Source organism: Molothrus ater, chromosome 13 (assembly GCF_012460135.2).
Source record: "Molothrus ater isolate BHLD 08-10-18 breed brown headed cowbird chromosome 13, BPBGC_Mater_1.1, whole genome shotgun sequence".
NCBI lineage: Eukaryota > Metazoa > Chordata > Aves > Passeriformes > Icteridae > Molothrus > Molothrus ater.
In genome coordinates this window covers 14,493,684-14,512,169 of record NC_050490.2, presented here as the reverse complement: position 1 = coordinate 14,512,169, position 18,486 = coordinate 14,493,684, and the positions used below count along the sequence as shown (strand labels likewise).

The 18,486-nt window shown below is 46.8% G+C and overlaps 1 protein-coding gene across 1 annotated transcript; it reads left to right on the top strand.

The window, feature by feature from the left end:
* Window positions 1-744: 744 nt before the first annotated feature.
* FAM174B (family with sequence similarity 174 member B) lies at window positions 745-17,124 on the top strand. Its single transcript, XM_036389648.2, has 3 exons — window positions 745-1,055; window positions 8,049-8,180; window positions 13,331-17,124. Exons 1-3 carry the CDS (start codon window positions 781-783, stop codon window positions 13,332-13,334), a joined length of 411 nt encoding a protein of 136 aa, XP_036245541.1. The 5' UTR covers window positions 745-780; the 3' UTR covers window positions 13,335-17,124.
* The last annotated feature ends 1,362 nt before the right edge of the window (window positions 17,125-18,486 follow it).

Sequence of the window (18,486 nt, the reverse complement as noted above, 5' to 3'; positions counted from 1 at the left end):
CAGCATGAACCCTGTGATTGTTTTGCAGCTGGACCCATGTTGTGCGTTGTAATTAAAAGTGGCCACAGAATCACAGAAACAGAGAATTGTGTGGAGGGGACACGCTATGATCATTGAAGTCCAACTCCCGGCTCTGCACAGGAGATGCAAACTGTCCCACCCTGTGCCTGAGACTGTTGTCCAAATGCTGCTTGTGCTCTGTCAGGCTCGGTGCTGTGATTCCTTCTCTGGGCAGCCTGTTCCAGTGCTCACCACCCTCTGGGTGAAGAACCTTTTCCCAATATCCATCCTAAGCCTCCCGGGACCCAGTTTCAGCGTTCACTCGGGTCCTGTCTCTGGTCACACAGAGCAGAGATCGGAGCTGCCCCTCGGGAGAAGCTGCAGCCCGCGGTGAGCTCTGTCTTCACTCTCCTCTCTGTTTACATCACTCTCCTCCAGGCTGAACAACCAAGTGCCCTCGTATGGCCCCTCCAGACCCTTCCCCACCATCGCATTCCCCTTGGATCCCCTCTGAGAAGAGCTGTTCGTGCTGAGCGAGGGAGCAGCGCCGGCCCCGGCAGCAGCGGGGCCCGAGGCAGCGGCGAGGCCGCGGGAAGCTCCGGGAGCGGAATCTGCGGAGGCCCCGGCCCGGCGCCGGCTGTGCCCGGCCGCGGGGCCCCGGCGGCGGCTGCGGCGGGAGGCGGCGCCTCTCGGGGGGCGGGGGCCGGGCCGGGCCGGCCGGCGCTGCCTTCCGGGGCTCGGTGCAGCGCGGCCGGAGCCGGGGCAGCCGGAGCGGGCAGGATGCGCTCCGCCGCCGCCCCGCTGCCGCTGCTCGCGGCCTCGCTGCTGCTGCCGCTGCTCCTGCCCGCCGCGCCCGCCGCCCGCGGCAGCCTGGAGCCGCCGGCGGGCAACGGCAGCCGCCCGCCCGCCGCGCCGGGCCCCGGCAACCACAGCGGGGCCCGGCTGAGCCCCGTGCCCGCGATGCTTCGCGACCTCTCCGCGCTCAAAGCCGCCGTCATCGGGGCCTGCGCGCTCACGGCCGCGCTCATCGCCTGCCTCCTGCTCCGCGTCTTCAGGTGGGCACCGCCCGCGGCAGCCGGGACCCGCCATCGGGGGCACCGCCGAGGGGCCGGAGGGGGGAAACCCCTCCCGGTTGATTGTTTTATTACTTATAAATATAATACGTATATTGCAGATGATCACGTATTATATAACCTGCTAGTGATGTGCTCTGAGCTCGGTGCGTGTGGCTGGCCCTGGGGAGCCGTGCGGGGGTGCCGGCCTGGCACGGCCTCGCCTCGCTCCGCTCCTGCAGAAACCCGGGGCAGGAGCTGGGCTCCGGGTGGGATTCTCCAGCGGGGCTGCACCCGCTCTGTGCGGCTGGGGTGGGCACGGAGGGAACGCGGGAGACTCCGCTGGAACATGTGGGAATACGCGGGGCTGTTGGCGGAGGCGGTGGTGGGACACCGGCGTGGGTGCCCGAGGAGCCATGGGGAGCCTGGCCATGGTGTGCAGGCAGTCTTGAGTTCCCTTAAACCTGGCCACGGAGACACACAAAACCCAGGCGGAGATGAGGCCCAGATGGCGAAGTGTCACAGCTCGGTGTCACAGCTCGGTGTCACAGCTCGGTGTCCGGCTGCTGGGCAGGGACAGCCGGAAGGAGACGGGAACAGCTGGCGCTCGGCGGCGAAGCCATGGCTCAGGTGACAGAGGCAGTTAAACAAGTGGAGTTGGCGCATTCTTCCTTGTTCTGTCTTCAGGCAGCTCCTTTGTGCATGGCTGAGTGCTCTGCCTCTCCTACTTTGAGCTCATTCCGTGCAGGAAGGGCAGCGTTCACGGTGGTAGTATTCCAAAGTGTGGTCTATAAACTGAAATGATCAGGGCTGGTACTTTCTGAAGAAATTGACATTTAACTGTATTCTGCTTAAGTGTCTGCAGCAGCTGGCACAGGCAATGCAAATAAATGTGCTCATAAAGTGATGTGGTTTGGGAGAGCCCAATAAAATGTTGAAGAGGTGTTTTTTTGTTTTTTTTTTTTAATCAATATGTCTGCTTTGCAGCTGTACAGAGTTGTCACATACAAACAGCAGAATTGGTAGAGATTATATGAGCTAGAATTAGGAAGTCTATAACTAAGGCTTTTCATTCTGCACTAAGTTTCCACTCCTAGTTGTGCATGATCTTAGAGAGTTTATTTTCTTTGCCATAGTTTCTTCTGAGTATAAAGCAATATCTTGTGTCAAGGAGACCTGGCTGAATATTGGTAGCCAAAGAAGGCAAACTGATAACCTTTAAAGGCCTTCCCTATACCATTATCAGCAAAAACAGGTCCAAGTTAAAGTCACCTTGGGAAAGATGGATTTATTCTCCCATGCCAGAGTCATCATTATACAGCTGATCAGAGTTAATGCAGCATTAAAGATATGTTAAACACCCTCTGAGATGTCATGTGTATCTTTGGTAGAGCCTGCTGGGGAAGTGGAAAATGAAGCTATTGGCTTCTGAGTATGTTTCTTTATCTGACAGAGCACTTGTTTGTAAACAGTTATCCCAGTTGCAAACGAGACAAGAATACCAACAGGTATGTTTGTACAGCGTCACACTTGTAGCTGACAACACAGATCAGTGGAGATTCTGTTGCAGAAGAGATAAGGGATTTACCCTCAATAAATGTAAAGCTTTTCTCCATCAGAATACAAGCTTTGTTCACACTTAGTCAAAAACATTGTGATTTTTTTTTTTCTGAAGAGTCATGGATTCCTATTAAAGAGATTTTGCTGAAATCCAGTCTTTGCTTAAAATTTCACTGTGAAATTATTCTGTATTGCTGGAAGTAAATTATACTTTTATATGAGTTGTAGAGATAAAATAAACCACTGATTGGCCAGATCAGATCGTCACAGGCATCGGATTAATATTTTATACATTTTATTTTTTATATACATCTCATTTTTACATATTTTTCTGTTGATATTATTTCCCTTTTTTGTTTGAGTAGGAGTAGATGTATTTATCCCGCTTTCAGCTCAGTTCTTAAGGCAGCACTCAGAGATTCCTTTTCATTCCTTTTGGAAATGTTATGCTCTGAGTTCATCTGATGGTTGTGTGGTTCAGAATGTGGTGTCACCCGAAGTGGTCTGAATTTCCTTTCTCTCTGTGGCTGCTGGGGTCTGTGAAGGCCAGCCAAGACTTTGCTATTTGTCTGCATGTGGCAAGCTCTAATTTGCTATAGTATTTATTTATTTATTCTTTTTTGCAAGCTCAGTCCTGGGTTTGCTTTCTTTCCTACACCCGTGGGCTCTGCATGCTCCCAACCCAAAACCATTTCCACAACAAACCAAATTCCATGTTATTCTCAAGCAAATAGTTGGGTAGTTTGCATTACCGAGAAGCACAGTGTCTGCAACAGATTGTGTGTGCCTAAACTCACTCTTTGATCTGAGTTTTGGATCTTGCCTTTTTTACCCCCATGTTCTGCCCTGTTTCTCTCCCCTGGTGCAGCTCAGTTCATTCCATTGCAATGCAATTTTTGGGATCAGCTCACAGGAAACAGAATTTTTCAGATATGGCCAACTGTGCTGGTGGACCATGTGCATTCTAGGGAAATCTGATAAGTTACTTTTGCTCCAATGGGCCAGCTGAGAGCAACCCAAAGTTTTAGTTGCAGAAAACTCTGCTCTGTAAGTGTTTGCATCATGTCTTAACCTGCCCTTGAACAAACAGAATCCAGGCTGGAAAGGCTGCTGTATATCTAGATTTTTAGAGAAAAACTATCTGCTTCTTTTGCATCTCCTTGTGTTGTTTTTTTTTTCTTCTTGTTCAATTTTGATTTCTTCATCAAATACCACTTTAAGCTTAGTTTTCCACTAATAGCAAAAGTGGTATAAATGAGATTGAGGAGAGAGGTTCAAGCATATGACCATAAGATACAGGACCCTTTGTTCTATGAGCTGGACAATTGCTCCAGGCCATCCAAGGCTTAACCCCAGAGAGTTTTACTGATTTAAAATTAATTGTATTATAGCCAGTTACAGTCCTCCAGCAAAGACAAGGCTTTATGTTCCTGCCAGCAACAGGGAAGAAAAACTCAAATTATATTAAATGGAGAGGAAAAAAACCCCAAAATCAACCAAATATCCAACCTTAAAATATATATATGTGTGACCTATGTTGAAAGCCATGGGCAGGCAGCAGCATTGATCATGGAATCACAGTTGGGGTTGGAAGGGACCTCAAAGTTTGCCTCATTTCAACCCCCCTGCATGAGCAGGGACACTTTCCACTAGACCAGGTTGCTCCAAGCCCCATCCAACCTGGCCTTGAACACTTCCAGGGTTGGGGCAGCCACAGATTTTCTTGGCAGCCTGTGCCAGGGCTCACCACCACCCTCACAGTAAAGAATTTCTTCCTAATATCTAATTTAGACCTGCTGTCTTTTAGTTGGAAACCATTCCTCCTTGGCCTGTCACTACATGTCCCATCTCCAGAAAACACATGAGCACTTGGCTTAGTGCTTCAACTTTGTTGTACACAGCAGCATCCAGAGAGCAGAGATACCCAGAGAGATCAACAGGAATGGAATATTGCTGATCTAATTCATCAGCTGGTAGGAAGCCTGGAGTTTCCTGAGGTTTTTAGTCCCATTTTTTTTTTAACTCCTAAGGGAGTCCATTAACAGGAAATAAACTGGTCCTGATTCCATTCTGCATAGAACATTGCTGCAGTTCTAGGAGGGACTGGCTTAATCAGACTTCCAGTAAGCACTCTACTTAGAAGGGATAAGGGTTTTTTTGAGTTTGGGGGTTTTTGTTGTTTTTTTTTTATTTTTCCTTTCCAGGGGATGGTCCCCTCCGTCTACATCTCTTAGCAGGAGGTAAAAAATGCAGAGACCTCTCTCTCTCTCTGGGTCAGGAAAAGAATAATCTTTGAATGTCAGGGTTGTGGACTAAAATAGATTAGAGGCGTAAATAATACAAAGAGCCAGTGAGTTGATTTGAGCACTTACCCCACCACATGATGCCTCAGAAAGGAGGATGAAGTGCTGCATATGACTGGTGCTTGATCAAAATAGCCTCTGGTCAAAGTACAGCCACAAAGGCAGCGTTCTGCTCTCTGTGTGTCATTCCCTGCTGTCTGGAGAGGGATGTGGATGGGGTGGAGCAGGCAGACCCTGGTGTGGTGCCTCAGCACTGGGTCTGCAGTGAAAGGTTCATATCCCCCCAGTTAGCCTGGATTTTCTTTTTTCCTCATAATTCTGGGCAAGACCTGTAGCACTCCCTCCTAATTATGGGGGGTGGCTGAATCAGCAGAAGCAACAGCATTTTTTTAAGTGGAAGATGGTTTTCTGTGCTAAACTACTCAGAACCACTTCTACCCTGGGGAGTGCATTGTCATTGTGCAAGGGCCACACTCTGCCCACAGCTTCCAGCATGCTTCTTGTTCGTTTTTAGAAAAACCCCACAAAATGAATGTGGCTGGAAAGGGAGATACTCTGTTTGCCCAAGAGGTCTAATGTGTCCTGATCCTGTCCAGGAGGTCTCCAAAGTTCATGAAACATTTGTGTTCTGTAGTTCCTGCCCTGTGCTGCTCTGCTGCCTCATCCCACCTGCTGAGTAAAGTGCTTTTCCTTTTTGTGCTGTCATTGCTGATGGTTACAGGGATCCCACTGAGGTTCAGGAGTTTTAATGTGAAACAGTTTCCTGACAGGCATGTAGGGAAACTCCCAAGGCTTTCCTGCAAAGTTAACTCGGGTAATTCTGGTATTTATGAAGCCTGGGGGAGTTGTGCAAATGAGCAAATGAGAAAACTGACTTCTGGAAAGCAGATTAATGACAAATTACCTAGATAATCTGGGGTGGAATAGATTGAGAAAAGGGTGAGAGGGAAAGACCTTTTTGCCTTATCAATGGCAAACAACTGGTTGTAGCAGCTTAGCCAAAAACCAGCAGCAAAATGAGCTTCCTTCCTATCCTAGATGAGCACCGTCATTAAATGAGGTTGTGGGGATTAATAGGTCACTGTACAGTGAGTTCTGCTCCAGGTCCTCTTAAAAATGCAGCCCAGATAGACTAATTAATGGCTGGAGGCAAAAGGATTCTAGTTTCCCATTTCTAAAAATATCTGTTCTGCAGTAATTTCTTCAAGCACTACATTATTAACAGTTTTATGATGAACTCTGGGGAACAAGTTACATTTTCTGATGGGAAGGAATGAGAGAGGAAGGGTCTCTGTAAAGTGGGCCTGATACTTGGGTAGGATCTTAAATGGAAGCCATGGAAAACCCTCTGTAGCCTGTATGTGAGTGCAAAGTGGTAAGGCTGTGCTTGGTTAGTTCTGACAGGTTAGTCTTGGTCTATATTTAGGCTTCCCAGCATGAGTAAATATTTCATGTAAAAACAATGTTTTACTTGCAAGAGGAGACCTCCCTCCATCACTTTGCTACTAGTTTTTAGCAGGGAAGCAGAGTAACAGAGAAGTGGTTTCAAAAGGATTTTGAAGTGGTTGGGGTAAGAGTCCTCCTGTACTGGATATAAAATCACTTGTTTCAACAACAGCAGTAAAAGAGCAAACCACCCTGTGCTCTGCGTGACACAGCAGCACAGATAGCTCTAAAGATTAGACCAGGAGGTGACTTTCTCCTCACTCCTGATGCAACCCCAGCCTTTAGAACAGGGAGGAAATGCAAACTGCTTCATCCCAAGGGCTGGGACCTGTTTGTTCAGCCTTGGACTACTGCCCAAAAGCAGTGCTTTGGCAGAGGTACTGAGATTTCCACATCAGAGCTGGTCGCTGCTTTAAATTTCCTCAACTTTAAGCTTCGAAGGGACCACTGTGGTGGAGATGCACACTCAGGGCTGGAGTCCCAGTGTCTCTGCAGTGCTCATACCCCAGTTCCTGTTGCTGTGTAACTGTTTTAAAGACTTCTCGAGGCAAAAGCTGTGCTTTTGAATCTGGCACACCTTACATGATGTGCCAGGGCAAGGCTTCTTGATGGTGAAAGTGCAATTGGGATGTGCTCAGAGCACTAGCTGTGATTACCAAAACTCTGCTGGGCTGCTTGCTTGTGCCTGCACCAGCTCCCTTGTCATGCTTGGCAGGTAGCAGTTTTGTTTGCTAAGAGGTGTAAGGGAAAGTTCTGCATTTTGTTAACCAAAACCATCCACTTTTCTCCCTGAAGGCTGGCCGAGTACACATCAACACGTTCCTGAATGTATAATCACAAAAATGCATTCATGCATGAGCAGTGTGACCTTCCTAGTATACATGAAAACAGTAGGTGAAGTAAATAAAAAGGACCCACACAATTCAAGCTGGAGGCAGAGAATAAGTTGAAAAGCCACACACGAAGTGTTTATTAATTGAAAGTAAGTGTTAGAAAATGGATCTGTCAAAACCATGGGATGTGCAGGTGTGTGAGTATGTCCATTTACAAAGGAAGGTAAGGCTGGCATCTGTGGGAGGAGAGGTGGTAGGTACAGTTAGCTTTGAACAGTGGTTGATTATTTTTCATAGCACCTGCACAGATGGAGCCTGAAACTGCTTCAGGTGAGACCCAGGGTTGTTGCTGTGAGAGTCCTGAGCTTGGCCTGACTGCAAGGAAAGCAGGCAATTTCGTACCCAGACAGCATCACCTCCTTGCTCCTAATCCTGCCTAGAACATTCCCATGGCTCAGCAGGGCTTAACCTGTGCTTTCTCATCTGAACATGTTCACTAAACCTGTGGCTGCTTCAGCTGATTAAGCCCATGTCTCACTTACTGAGTGTGGCAGCAGGAGCACGTGGTGGCTGCAGCATTCGTGTGCCTGCCGTGGGTGCCAGAGCATCTCTGGTTTGTCAGCAGTGGAAAGGCTGACACTGACCTGGATTGCAGCTGGCGAGGAACTGCTCCACACACAGGCACCAAGAGTGGCCTTGGGAAGGCAGCAGGAGGAGACAGAGGCTGGTTCTGCAACCTTCCTGTCAGGGGGTCTGAATCCAGCAGGGTCAGAGCTGCTGAGAGCAGCTTCAGCCTCTCCAAGGAATGCTGTATAAAAGCATTTTATACAGAGTGTTTCCCACCTCTGTTTCAGGTCTGGCAAGAGGATTAAGAAGACCAGGAAGTACGACATAATCACCACCCCGGCCGAGAGGGTGGAAATGGCTCCTCTGAACGAAGAAGATGATGAGGACGAAGACTCAACAGTGTTTGATGTGAAATACAGGTACTGCTGCCATCCATCCAATTAGACTTGCTCACTGAGAACTTGTTAGCGAAAACAGCTCTTTTATTTCTCTGCTGGGCTAACTTGGCAGGGATGAGGCAGTCACAGTCTCCCTCTTTGCCCAAGCATTATCCCTTTCCTTTACACTCCTCGGCCTATTCCCAGCGCACACAGCTCTGTCCTCCCCTGCTCCTGCAATAACCCTGTCCCTGCCCCAGGCTGTCTGCACTCCTCTTTCCCCTGCAGAGCAGCACAACGGGGTACACGTGTCCCAGATAGCTGACAGGGTTTGACAGACTGAACTTCCCCTCTCGGGCAGCTGCTGGCAGTCGTTCCTGTGTGCTCACACTGGATGGAGGGCTGTGGATCAAGGGTCGTGCATCCAGGGCTTCTTTCCCAGGCTGTGAGCCTGAGAGGGAAATCAGAATGAATCTCCACAAGATTTGTACCAGAGTGCTCCTGTGTTGGTCTGTGACACAGAGGACTGTGGGCCCTCACTGATGCTGTTAGCAGTTACCCCTTAGCAACAAACTTTCCTTAAATATGTTTGTCTTTTTGAGATGGAAGTGGTGTGACAACCCCAAAGTTCTGCTGCCTATTCTGGGCCTGAAGATTTATGGCAACAACTCAGCACATAAAGATGCTGCTTCTTGATTTATGGCATCAGGGTATCTGCATCTTTTATTTTTGTTTGCATCAAGCCATCCACACTATTCAAGTTGTGTTCTCATCCAAATAAGGCCTACTCTAAAATCTGTCCTACTTTGGCTGAAATAAGCTCTCCTAGTTATAAAAATGCAGATCTTGACAACTTCTAACTGGTGATTTTACAGACTTTACTCAGTGCCCATCTCCTAACTTTGGAAAAGGGGGAACACTGCATCTGCTCTGAGCACATGTGTGCCAACATCTGAACCACACCCCACCATATGCTCCACTGCTTGTTTCCCAGATCACTGCATTAGTTCTCTCTAAAAATCAGGAAATAGTTGAGAGCCATGAAACAATGAAGGGTGTGAGTCAAGCCTTAGTGTAAACAATTAGTTCTTGATTTAGAAGACTCCTATCAGTCCTTACCTGACTTTTGCCATTCCCTGTAGCTGCCCTGGGTTTACTCTAATAATTTCGGCTTGTGCAGTTTGTACTTTGGGATGAAGCTTTGTTAAACCCAGAGTGCAGAGATCTGAGTTGCCATGACTGTTTAAACAGCTCCCATGTCCCACCCTTTTCCTTTTAACTCCATACTTTCTCTGTGAACTTTTGGAAATGGGATCTGATGGTTTTTTCCCCAAAGAGAGAACAGAATAATCTCAATCATGGCAGTGCTTCAGGACAAGATGTTTAAAAGTGAAATAGTGGATGAACAAAGAGAGATTGCTGGAGACCATTTGTCTCTTGAGAGCTGTGTTTGTGTTATCTGATGTTGCTTCCCTGGAGTAGGAGCTCTGCTGCTGTCACTGAAGGTAGCAGCTCATCCTGGGTCCCTGTTTTTGGCCAGCCAGTCCTCTTTTCAGCTGTGGGAATTCCTCCTTTCTGCCACAGTGCAACAGCTATTAGATTGCACATTTTCTGCAGTCCTTGCTGTTTCAGGCATACTTTTGTTTAGCTTAAACAGAGCTGCTCATTTTGGAGGGGAAGATCATCTTACAGACAGCCCCTTAGCAGTGCTGGTTTTGGGAAAGCTTCTTTGAGGATACATTTGCTGTGGAAGGTGTCAAGCTCTCTGGTTCCTTTGTGCAGCTTGGAGAGTATATCCCACACAGTTCACAAATCCTGTCACCAGTAAAGAGACTCCTTGGCAAATTTGAGTTGCTGAGATTGACCATTGAACTATTCAGGTCTTTTTTCATAGGTGCTTGTGTTCAGATGGGAAGAGAGGGATAGAGCTGCAGAAAGAACAGCTCAGACTTGCCCGCAGGGATTCTAACTTCTAACAGGTCTTCTCTTGGTATCTCTGCCTCAGTCCTCCCCTGCCCCCCAAGCTGGTATTCATAGTGTGGGAGGCCCTGAGCTGATTTATTTGAGATCCCCTCCCATTGCTGAAAGATCCATGCTGGCACTTGCATGGAGTGGGGGGGGCACTTTGGGGGAGTAATTGAGATTCTGAGCTCTCTCCCCATGTAATGCAAACAGCTCTCTAATTAAAAGGCGGTTGGTATGGAGCAGCAACAGGGGAGAAGCGACATTTACCTCTCCAATTGGTTCTCGTGCAGTTAATTTTCTTTCCTTTAATGCTCTGTCCTTGTGCAGATTCGTTTCCAGTCTTACACGAGGCATCAAAGAACAGCAGACAGTGTAAATTGGGCTGTTGGATGAAGGTCGTTGCTATTTTTTTCCATTTTTTTTCCAGGAGGCTTTAAAGTTTTAGGCTTCCCAGTAGTTCCCCCCCCCCCGGCTTCCCCTGGGCAGTGGAGCAACAAGAAATAACCACCTTTCTCCAGTAAGGGAGACTAATGAGACCACTTCAAAATCTTACCCAAACAGAGCCCTTTCTGTGGATGCAAAAGCCACTCAGTGCTGCCTCTGTCAAATGTGTGCTGGATCAGATCCCCTCTTTGCAACCTCATTCCAGTAGCAGGGAAGCAGCTCTGTCAGTGGCCTCTAATCCTGCAGGCACCATTTCTGTGTGAAAAGAGGTGGAAAGTATGAAACAAAGATTGTCACAGAGTAAAAGTGCCAGATCACTTGGACGTTGATACCTCCTTAAAAAGCTTTGTGGAAACCACAGTTTTAATATGTGTGTTTCTCTATATGTTTGCTCTGCTGTTGAGAGAGGCATTTGAATAAATAGCTCAGGAATTGTTCTGAAATTGCTATAAAGCTACACAAGGAAAGCAAACAGAGCAATGGAAAGAGTGTTTGCTTCTTGATCATCGATCCAGTCTGTGCTGAAGGCCAAAAAGTATTCTTGTCCAGTTGATTCCTGGATCATATGAACTATATTGGTCATCATTTCCCAGATGTCAGGTAGTTTTTCAAGTTTTATGATGGGATTTGCTGCACATCTTCAAAAATGAGTTAGTGGAAAGCTAGATCCCACTCTCCATATGTGCTTTTTCTCATCCTACAAATAGATTTTGATTGGAAGATTTCCCTCTCCTCTTTGCTCCTTTAGCTCTTTCTTTCAGGAGGGCAGGGGGAATTTGCCCGGGTTCTGTGATCTCTGGGATGGAGCTAAGCCATCTATTCATCAGGCATTTGGCACTCAGGGATACTTGAGTAGAGAGCAGGGAAGTAAAGTAGGTTACAGGCAAACATCCCCAACAAACTGGTGTCCATCCCCCACCACAGAGCACTCTGCTTATTTTGTGTAATAAGAGGAAAGAGATTAAAACAGCTGCAAAAAGAACCAGTTTCTGAAAAGGTAAATAAAATTGTTAGCTTGTTAAGCTTATTAACTCTAGCGAGGCTCATTGGGGGATTTCTTGTCAGCTTCAATAGGAAACTGAAAACAGGTTCTGAATAAATTCCGTGGTGCCTTGCACATGAAAGGCTTTGAAAGCACTTCAGTAATCTGGGATATCAGCAGTGGCTCCTCTCCCTGCTGATTTGCAGCTGTTGGAGGCAGCGAGTTCTGCTCCTGAGTTCTGCTCCTGCTTCGCTTGCTGGGCCCAGCTGGGGGAATTTCACAACTGTCCAGGGCCACATGTGCCATGTGACAGCCCAGAGCTGGGGAAAGAACCTGGAATTTAAATGCCAGTCCTGGTGTCAGGCTCCTAAATAAATACTGATAGAAAGTTTTTCTTGGGGCAGATTGAAGCCTCTGTCCTTCCTGTCGGCTGAGTAAAATTCCTCAGTTTATTTTCCTTGTGGATTGTCATTTTTCCTCTAACAGCAGCAGCAGCACTGGCAGAACACAGAAGTGGTTTAGGAATGCATCTTCCAAAGTGCTCTTGAAAGGAGAAGGATTTATGTGTAAGGAGAAGTGGCAGGCTGAGGGAAGAGGACAGGAATATTTATTCTACCATTGTGGGTCTAAAGGGCTTTTGAGAGCTTGCAGGATGTTTTAGAGGAAAGATACACCACAAGGGGTGGTGTAAGGGCTGGATCCTGGATTCATCCCTTTTCCAGGCACTGATAGCCTTGAACTGTAGAGAAACATCTTCAGCACAGTTGCAGGGCTCAGCCTTTGATGTACCCAAGTCTTGGGAGTCTCTGTAAAATATGGGTTACACTCCTGGTGCCTTCTCTAGGACTACATCCTTTCCAGATCCTGGCTGTGTGTGCAGCTCTGAATGGAGCATGGGATTGTTCCGTTTGTTACTGTGAGGTGTTCACTCTCAAGGGAGCAGCTCTAATGGATTTTTTTCCAGTGAAAGCTGCAGGCAATTCTGGATGATGCCAGGTGAATTGTACTGGGGTTTATAGCAGCTTATTTTTTTTTTTCCCTAGCAGGCAGCAATGATAAGTTGTGTGTAAATGGAGGGGTATCATTTATCCTCATCTGAAGGGGGTGCAAATCACCAACACAGGCAGCAGCTCACTATAAATACAACAAATTGCCAAAGCTTTGGTGCTGCTGTCAAGGATTTCCCATAGGTCCACAGCAGGGGAGAAAAAGCGATAGTCAAAATGCAATTTTTGCTGGGTTTTGAAGGCCAGTTCTTTCCTGATGCTATTTGACAGTTGTTGCAGAGCACACCATGTTCTGCTGCTCTTGCAGTCCTATGGGAGGGCTCTCGCCTTATTCCTGCAGTGTAACAGGTTCCTGTTAAGATTTTTTTTGAGCCCTGAAGCAGTTAGGATGTCAGGAGGAAGGTCCAAGGAGGATGGTCCATGTGTGTTGATGGGTAAGGGGTGCACTGGTGTGTAAAAGCTGTGAGGTGCAGAATGTGGTTTCATGTGCACATTCCCTTCTCTGCTCTGCACAGGGACTGGCCACAGGACCTTCCAGCATCTGGCCTTTCCCTCATCTAACTCTGCTTTTGTCTTGCCTTGGTATCTCTTCTCTGGCATGGCACTAAGATCCCATCACTGCCACCAGATACACAAACTGCTGGGATCAGTGGCAATCCCAGTGAATGATGCTGCCTTTTCCTTTGTGGCCATTGGGATTTTTTTTTTCTCCACTTCACACGTGGGTTCTCATCTCTGCCTGTGAGTAATTTGAATTGCAAATCTCCAGCTGTATTAATTCTTCTGCTTTCCAGGTAAAGCAGCTCCATGGAGCATCAGTGCCCTGCCAGACGTCACTCTGCTGTCAAGGGACCTGCTGAACCCATAACTGTGAAAGAAAGGGGAGGCTTTCATCTCTGCACCTCCTCGAGGTGCTGTTTGTGCAGCAGGCTGTGGATCTTCTGACTCAAACAGCACCATTTGGTTCCCTGGTGTCCCAGCTCCTGTGTTGGAATGACCAGAGTTCCTCTTTGCAAACTGGGCTCTCTTGCTTTGGGAGGGCTGCAGTGTCACCAAAGCATTACAAGGTGCAGCTCCTTACACTCTAAATAAGTTTTGCAGAAGGAGGAAGACAAGGAAGACAAGCTGCCCCAAGGACTTATTTTCTAAAATCCTAATTCAACACTTCAGTCACTGTTAAACTTCAGTCATTGTTAAACAGATCATGTGTTTAAAAAAAATCAAGAAGTATTTTTGGGCCTTACAGAGGTGACCTAGGACTTAAGTTGGTAAAAATGTAAGCCATGCTGAAATGCCACACTATGTTTGGTGTAGGGTTTGGGTGGGAGGGGGTTGGAGGTTGACTCATGTAGGAAATTTTCTTGACTTGCTACTGATTTTTTTTTTAAACAACAATTGCACTAAGTTTTCACGATGACACTCTCATTGTCCCAAGGAGCTCTGATCAGATCAACTTCAGTAAGTGAGACCACAGGGAAATAGGAAGAATCAGGCATGCTCTAAACTACAACAATCTTGGATTAAAGAAGATATATTTTTGTAATTTTCTGCCCTTCCACTGGGAGTAAAACCAGTGTTTTGTACTGTCCTGTGCTGACTGTAACTTGTCTACAATTCATTACCTTTTTCTAAGCAAAGTAAGTCCTCATGTGGAATGATTGGATTGCAGAGAGAACATGTCTTATTTTTCATGGAAGCTTCATGTAAATGATCCTATTCTGTCAAACTGGAAATTTTCCTTTACTACCTGCTTGACAAAGCTCATTTAACTCAAGGACAATTTTTAGCTGTTGTTCCCAGCTGTGCTTTGTGCTGCAGAGGTCAGAGCTGTGGGATGACACTGTGGGAATTGGATTGCAGCATCTGGAAAGGTTGGGTTTGGGAGACCACAGGCATCCAGGCATTCCAGGCCAGCGGTAGAAAGGGCAAACCTAACTGGGTTACTTTCTTCACTTTGTGGTTTTCCTTTAGAGTAACCACGGATGAAGTTCAGATTTTACTGTTTACTGCACTCCTTAACACCTTCTATTTTGGGTTTTTAAGCTGGCTGAAACCTTGCTTTTCTTGGGGAATGCATATTTTCCAATTGTTTTAGGATTGTCCCACTGTTTGCTTGACCCTCTCCCAGCCTTGCAGTTGCAATCCCTCAAGGAGACTGCAGTTTCTGGCAAAGCACCAGCCTTGCAGCAGGCTGCCACTTTTGGGATTTTTATCTGTTTTTTAAAGCCCTATTGAGATTTGAGGCTTGTTGAGAAACCAAACTGCTTTGTCATGATACCACGACCTGCACCAGTTCTGCGTGGTTCCCCTTGGCCCTTCAGCCAGTAAAAAGAGGTGAAGGGGAATTTTTCTTCCTTTCCAGCAGCCTTGTGCATTCATCCCAGCAGCTGCCATACCACAGCTTGCTTTCCCCTAGCTGTGACTCAGCAAAGGCTTTGCAGACAGCCAACTCAGCCTGGATGGAAAAATCCCAAAGCAGACTGTTGTGTTAATATTAGTCATCAAGGCACTATAAAATGCTCTGTTATTTTCATTCATGGAATAGTTTGAGTCATTCTGTGCCTCTGTTACCAAGCAATATTTGACATGTCAGCTGTGAGGTGAGGATGGGCTGGGCAGGTTGTTCTGGCTGGCAGGAACCACAGGGAGCAGAGAGTGGAACGATGCTGCAGGTTCAGGTGAGGTCTGGAGCTCTTTCCTCACCTCAGTAAAGCAGGTTTCAGGCTCTAGGCTGGATGCTCCAGAAGGAAATACTGAGTTTATTCAGGGCTGCAAGAATGAAGGCTGGCAATTGAACTTTGTGGGCAGAGCAAGCCCTTTTGAAGTCAGAGAAGTGGCAATGCTGTGAGGAGAGAGGGAGGTTAAAAGCTTCTGTTGGCATTTGGGGAAGGAGGGGATGGGATGAGCTGGCTGCCCTGTCTGTGCAGGCACCATGGCAACATGTTCATGCCCACTCTCCTGCCACACTCATTAAGCTGAGCATCAGGCACTCTCAGAGTGGAGACAGGGAATGAAACCATCTCTTTGCACAAAAGAAAGGCAAGACCAAATTATGTAGGACAGAGATGAGAAGAAAATAAGCATGAAGGGCACTTCTGCCTTCTGAGCAAGTCGGTTCTTGAAATCAGTTTTTCCAGCAGCTTCAGGTTACTTGCTGAGTTAGGCTGGCAAAGGCCCTCTGCTCCCCTTGCTTGTAGCTTAAAAAACCAAAAATATCCCACTGTTTTCACAACATGGCCAAATCTCAATGGTGGACAGGGATCAGGTATTTTAAGATGTTGAAGATGGAGGTGCTCAACAGCAGCTGGGATTTCCTGGCTCCTTGAGGAAGTCCCAAACTGTGTGCCATAAGCTAAAAAGTGCTTGTAGGGAAGCAGCAGCTGCTTGGTGGAAATAAAAGGTCAACCTGACCAGTTGCTCACAGTCATGAAAATAATCCAAATGCTTTGTCTGATACTCAGTTGCTGTTGCAAATGTGAGGCAATGTTTACCTCTACAAAACTTGCTGTATGTGATTTAAAGTGTCTGGTTAAATATTCTATAGCTATATTTAGTTAAGATTTTAAGAGCACTTGACGTGACTCATCTAATAGTATATATATGAATATTTTTTTAATTGTAGAAATCAGTTTAAAACATAGTTTTAATAATTTTAACTGTTTGGTTCAGGTAGTTCTAGGAGTTCATCAGAGAAGAAATAGCCATTAACCACTACATGAGTTTTTTACCTTAATGTTCTGTGTATCTTACACTGCAGATTTAATCTGATTGTGACTGTAACGTGTCTTAGTATCTGCTGCTATTTTGTGTTGCATAGTCAAACCTGCTTTGTTCAAGAGCATTTTAAAAGGCATATGTTTTTGTTACAGAAAATGAAAACAGAAATGTTATTACAGCTGTCTTGTCTGTAGCTCTCTTACTGCTTACAGAATCCTCCAACTCCTGGCTGAGGCAAACCAAGTATGTGAGTCAGAGGCTTTTCTCTTTGTGCATGTGGAGGGAAAACCCTGCACGGAATTGCAGCTGCTTTGCTCCAGCCACAGCCCTGTCACCAGAGATTACACTTGAGAAGCCAGAAGTCAGTGTGCCATGCTTACCTGCAGAACTAAGTACACAGATAGCTTTGTATTTGCATTTTCCCCCCTTTTGTTCCCTGGAAGCTGCAGAGATGACTGCAAACACTTGTTTAGCACACTGACTCTGTGATCCCCTGGTGTTTATCTTAAGACCAAACTTACTTGTAACAGTCTACGGGCACTAATGAAGCTTGAACACATGGACACTAATTAAGCCAAACATTTTGTTCATAACTGTTCCCTCTAATTCCATGTACATGGTATAATCTCTGCAGGGTGGAGGGCTGTGGTTTTTGTTAAAGATTTTTTCCTTGTTAGATGAGTTTCTGCTGCTGCAGTTTGTGTGTGAGGAGGTATCAGGACCATGTGTTCAGTTTTGTGCAATTGCTTTGAAGTTTTTTTAAAAAGAATTTGTCATTGTGACCAAAGCTTCTTTTTAAGGAAAAATTGGTTGTGTTTGAATGGACTTCATGTGTTTCAGTAGAAACTGCCATCATTAAACATGTTCTTGAGATCCCTGTGCTGTGTGTTATGTTTCAGGCAGGAATAGGAAAGGGCTGATGCTTTTTGGAATGAGGTGGATGTCAGATCTCCTGTGTGCTCCATTATTAGAGGGTTGCAAGTCCCTTTGTCCTGTGACTCTGAATCAGGGCATGACAAGGGGGAAACCTGGTTTTAGCAGCATGGTGGAGGAATATGTTTAATCATAAAAGGTCCCCATCAACCATCAGGAAGCTGGGCTTACTGCTGGGATCCAAAGGCAAAATCCTCTGCAATAGGGAAGGGATCTGAGTGCCTTTGACTTTATGAGGTGCTTGGTACCTCAGAGCCCACAAAGTGTATCCACACTTGTTGTCCCAGACTCTGAGCACCACTGGGCCAAGCCCTGTCCCCTCCCTGGGGTGGCCAGGTCACACCACAGCTGTTCAGGAGACTTCCTTCCCCTCCAGACTTGCTTGATGAAGTTGCCCATCTCTGAAGCAGTTTTGCCTTGTGGCTCTCAGGGCATGGCAAGATGCTGCAGTGCTGGTGATGAGGATCAGGGCAGTCTGAGGCTGCTTGTTCCACACTTTGGCAGCTCTCGGGACCTTTTTCCTCCTGGATATAGAGAGCAGACACTCCTGGCCTCTGGAGCAGCTACAGGACAGACTGGTCCAGCACCCTGTGCATGGATTAGCTCTGCCTCTCTCCTCTGCCATGATTTCTCTGCCTTGATGTCTTCATCTCCTCAGGAACAGTTGAAGAGTAATTCAGTGCTACAGACAAGAGGCAGCTGCTGTCCCACCTCTGCTTTTTGAATTACGTCCTGCCAGCAAAGTGAAGCTCAATCTAATTCAGAATACCCAAAAAACTGCTGCTGTCAGCCTTGAGCCAGCTGCTGAGCAGCTAAGCTGGTTTGTTTAGGAAGGTGTAAAACCCCTCAAGGTAATCCCTAGCCTAACTCTGACTGAGCAGGACAGGCTGCAGGAGTGAGGATGGGACAGAACAAAAGGCAGAAGCTGCAATGCTGGTGTACTTACCTTTCTGAAGGGGTCTCAAGTGGAAGATGAGCAAATGACCTGTGGAAATTATTACCTAAGTAAGAGCTGAGTTTGAGGAAGGTGACTGCAGCTGAGGCTGTGTGAGGAAAGGGCAAGGCTCAGCTTAGCCCTTCCTGAATTTTGACATGGGAAAGCCCAAAGCTGCAACAAAGATTTTCTCAGGCAAGTCTTAATGTATTTTTTTTCTAAATAAATCCTGTTAAGGGAATGTTTCTGCAGTTTCTAGAAGAGTTCTGCATGGGCCAAAGTACAGCACAGCTTCCCCTCTGCCGTGGGTGGCTGGTACCACCCTCGTACAAGCTGCTGGTCCTCTTGGTAAGTCTGTGTGCAGGA

Excerpts from the sequence above, each read along its gene's own strand:
- FAM174B (XM_036389648.2), top strand. The coding sequence starts at position 781 with ATGCGCTCCGCCGCCGCCCCGCTGCCGCTGCTCGCGGCCTCGCTGCTG. Across the intron at positions 1,056-8,048 it reads CTCCTGCTCCGCGTCTTCAG|GTCTGGCAAGAGGATTAAGA; the intron begins GTGGGCACCGCC and ends CCTCTGTTTCAG.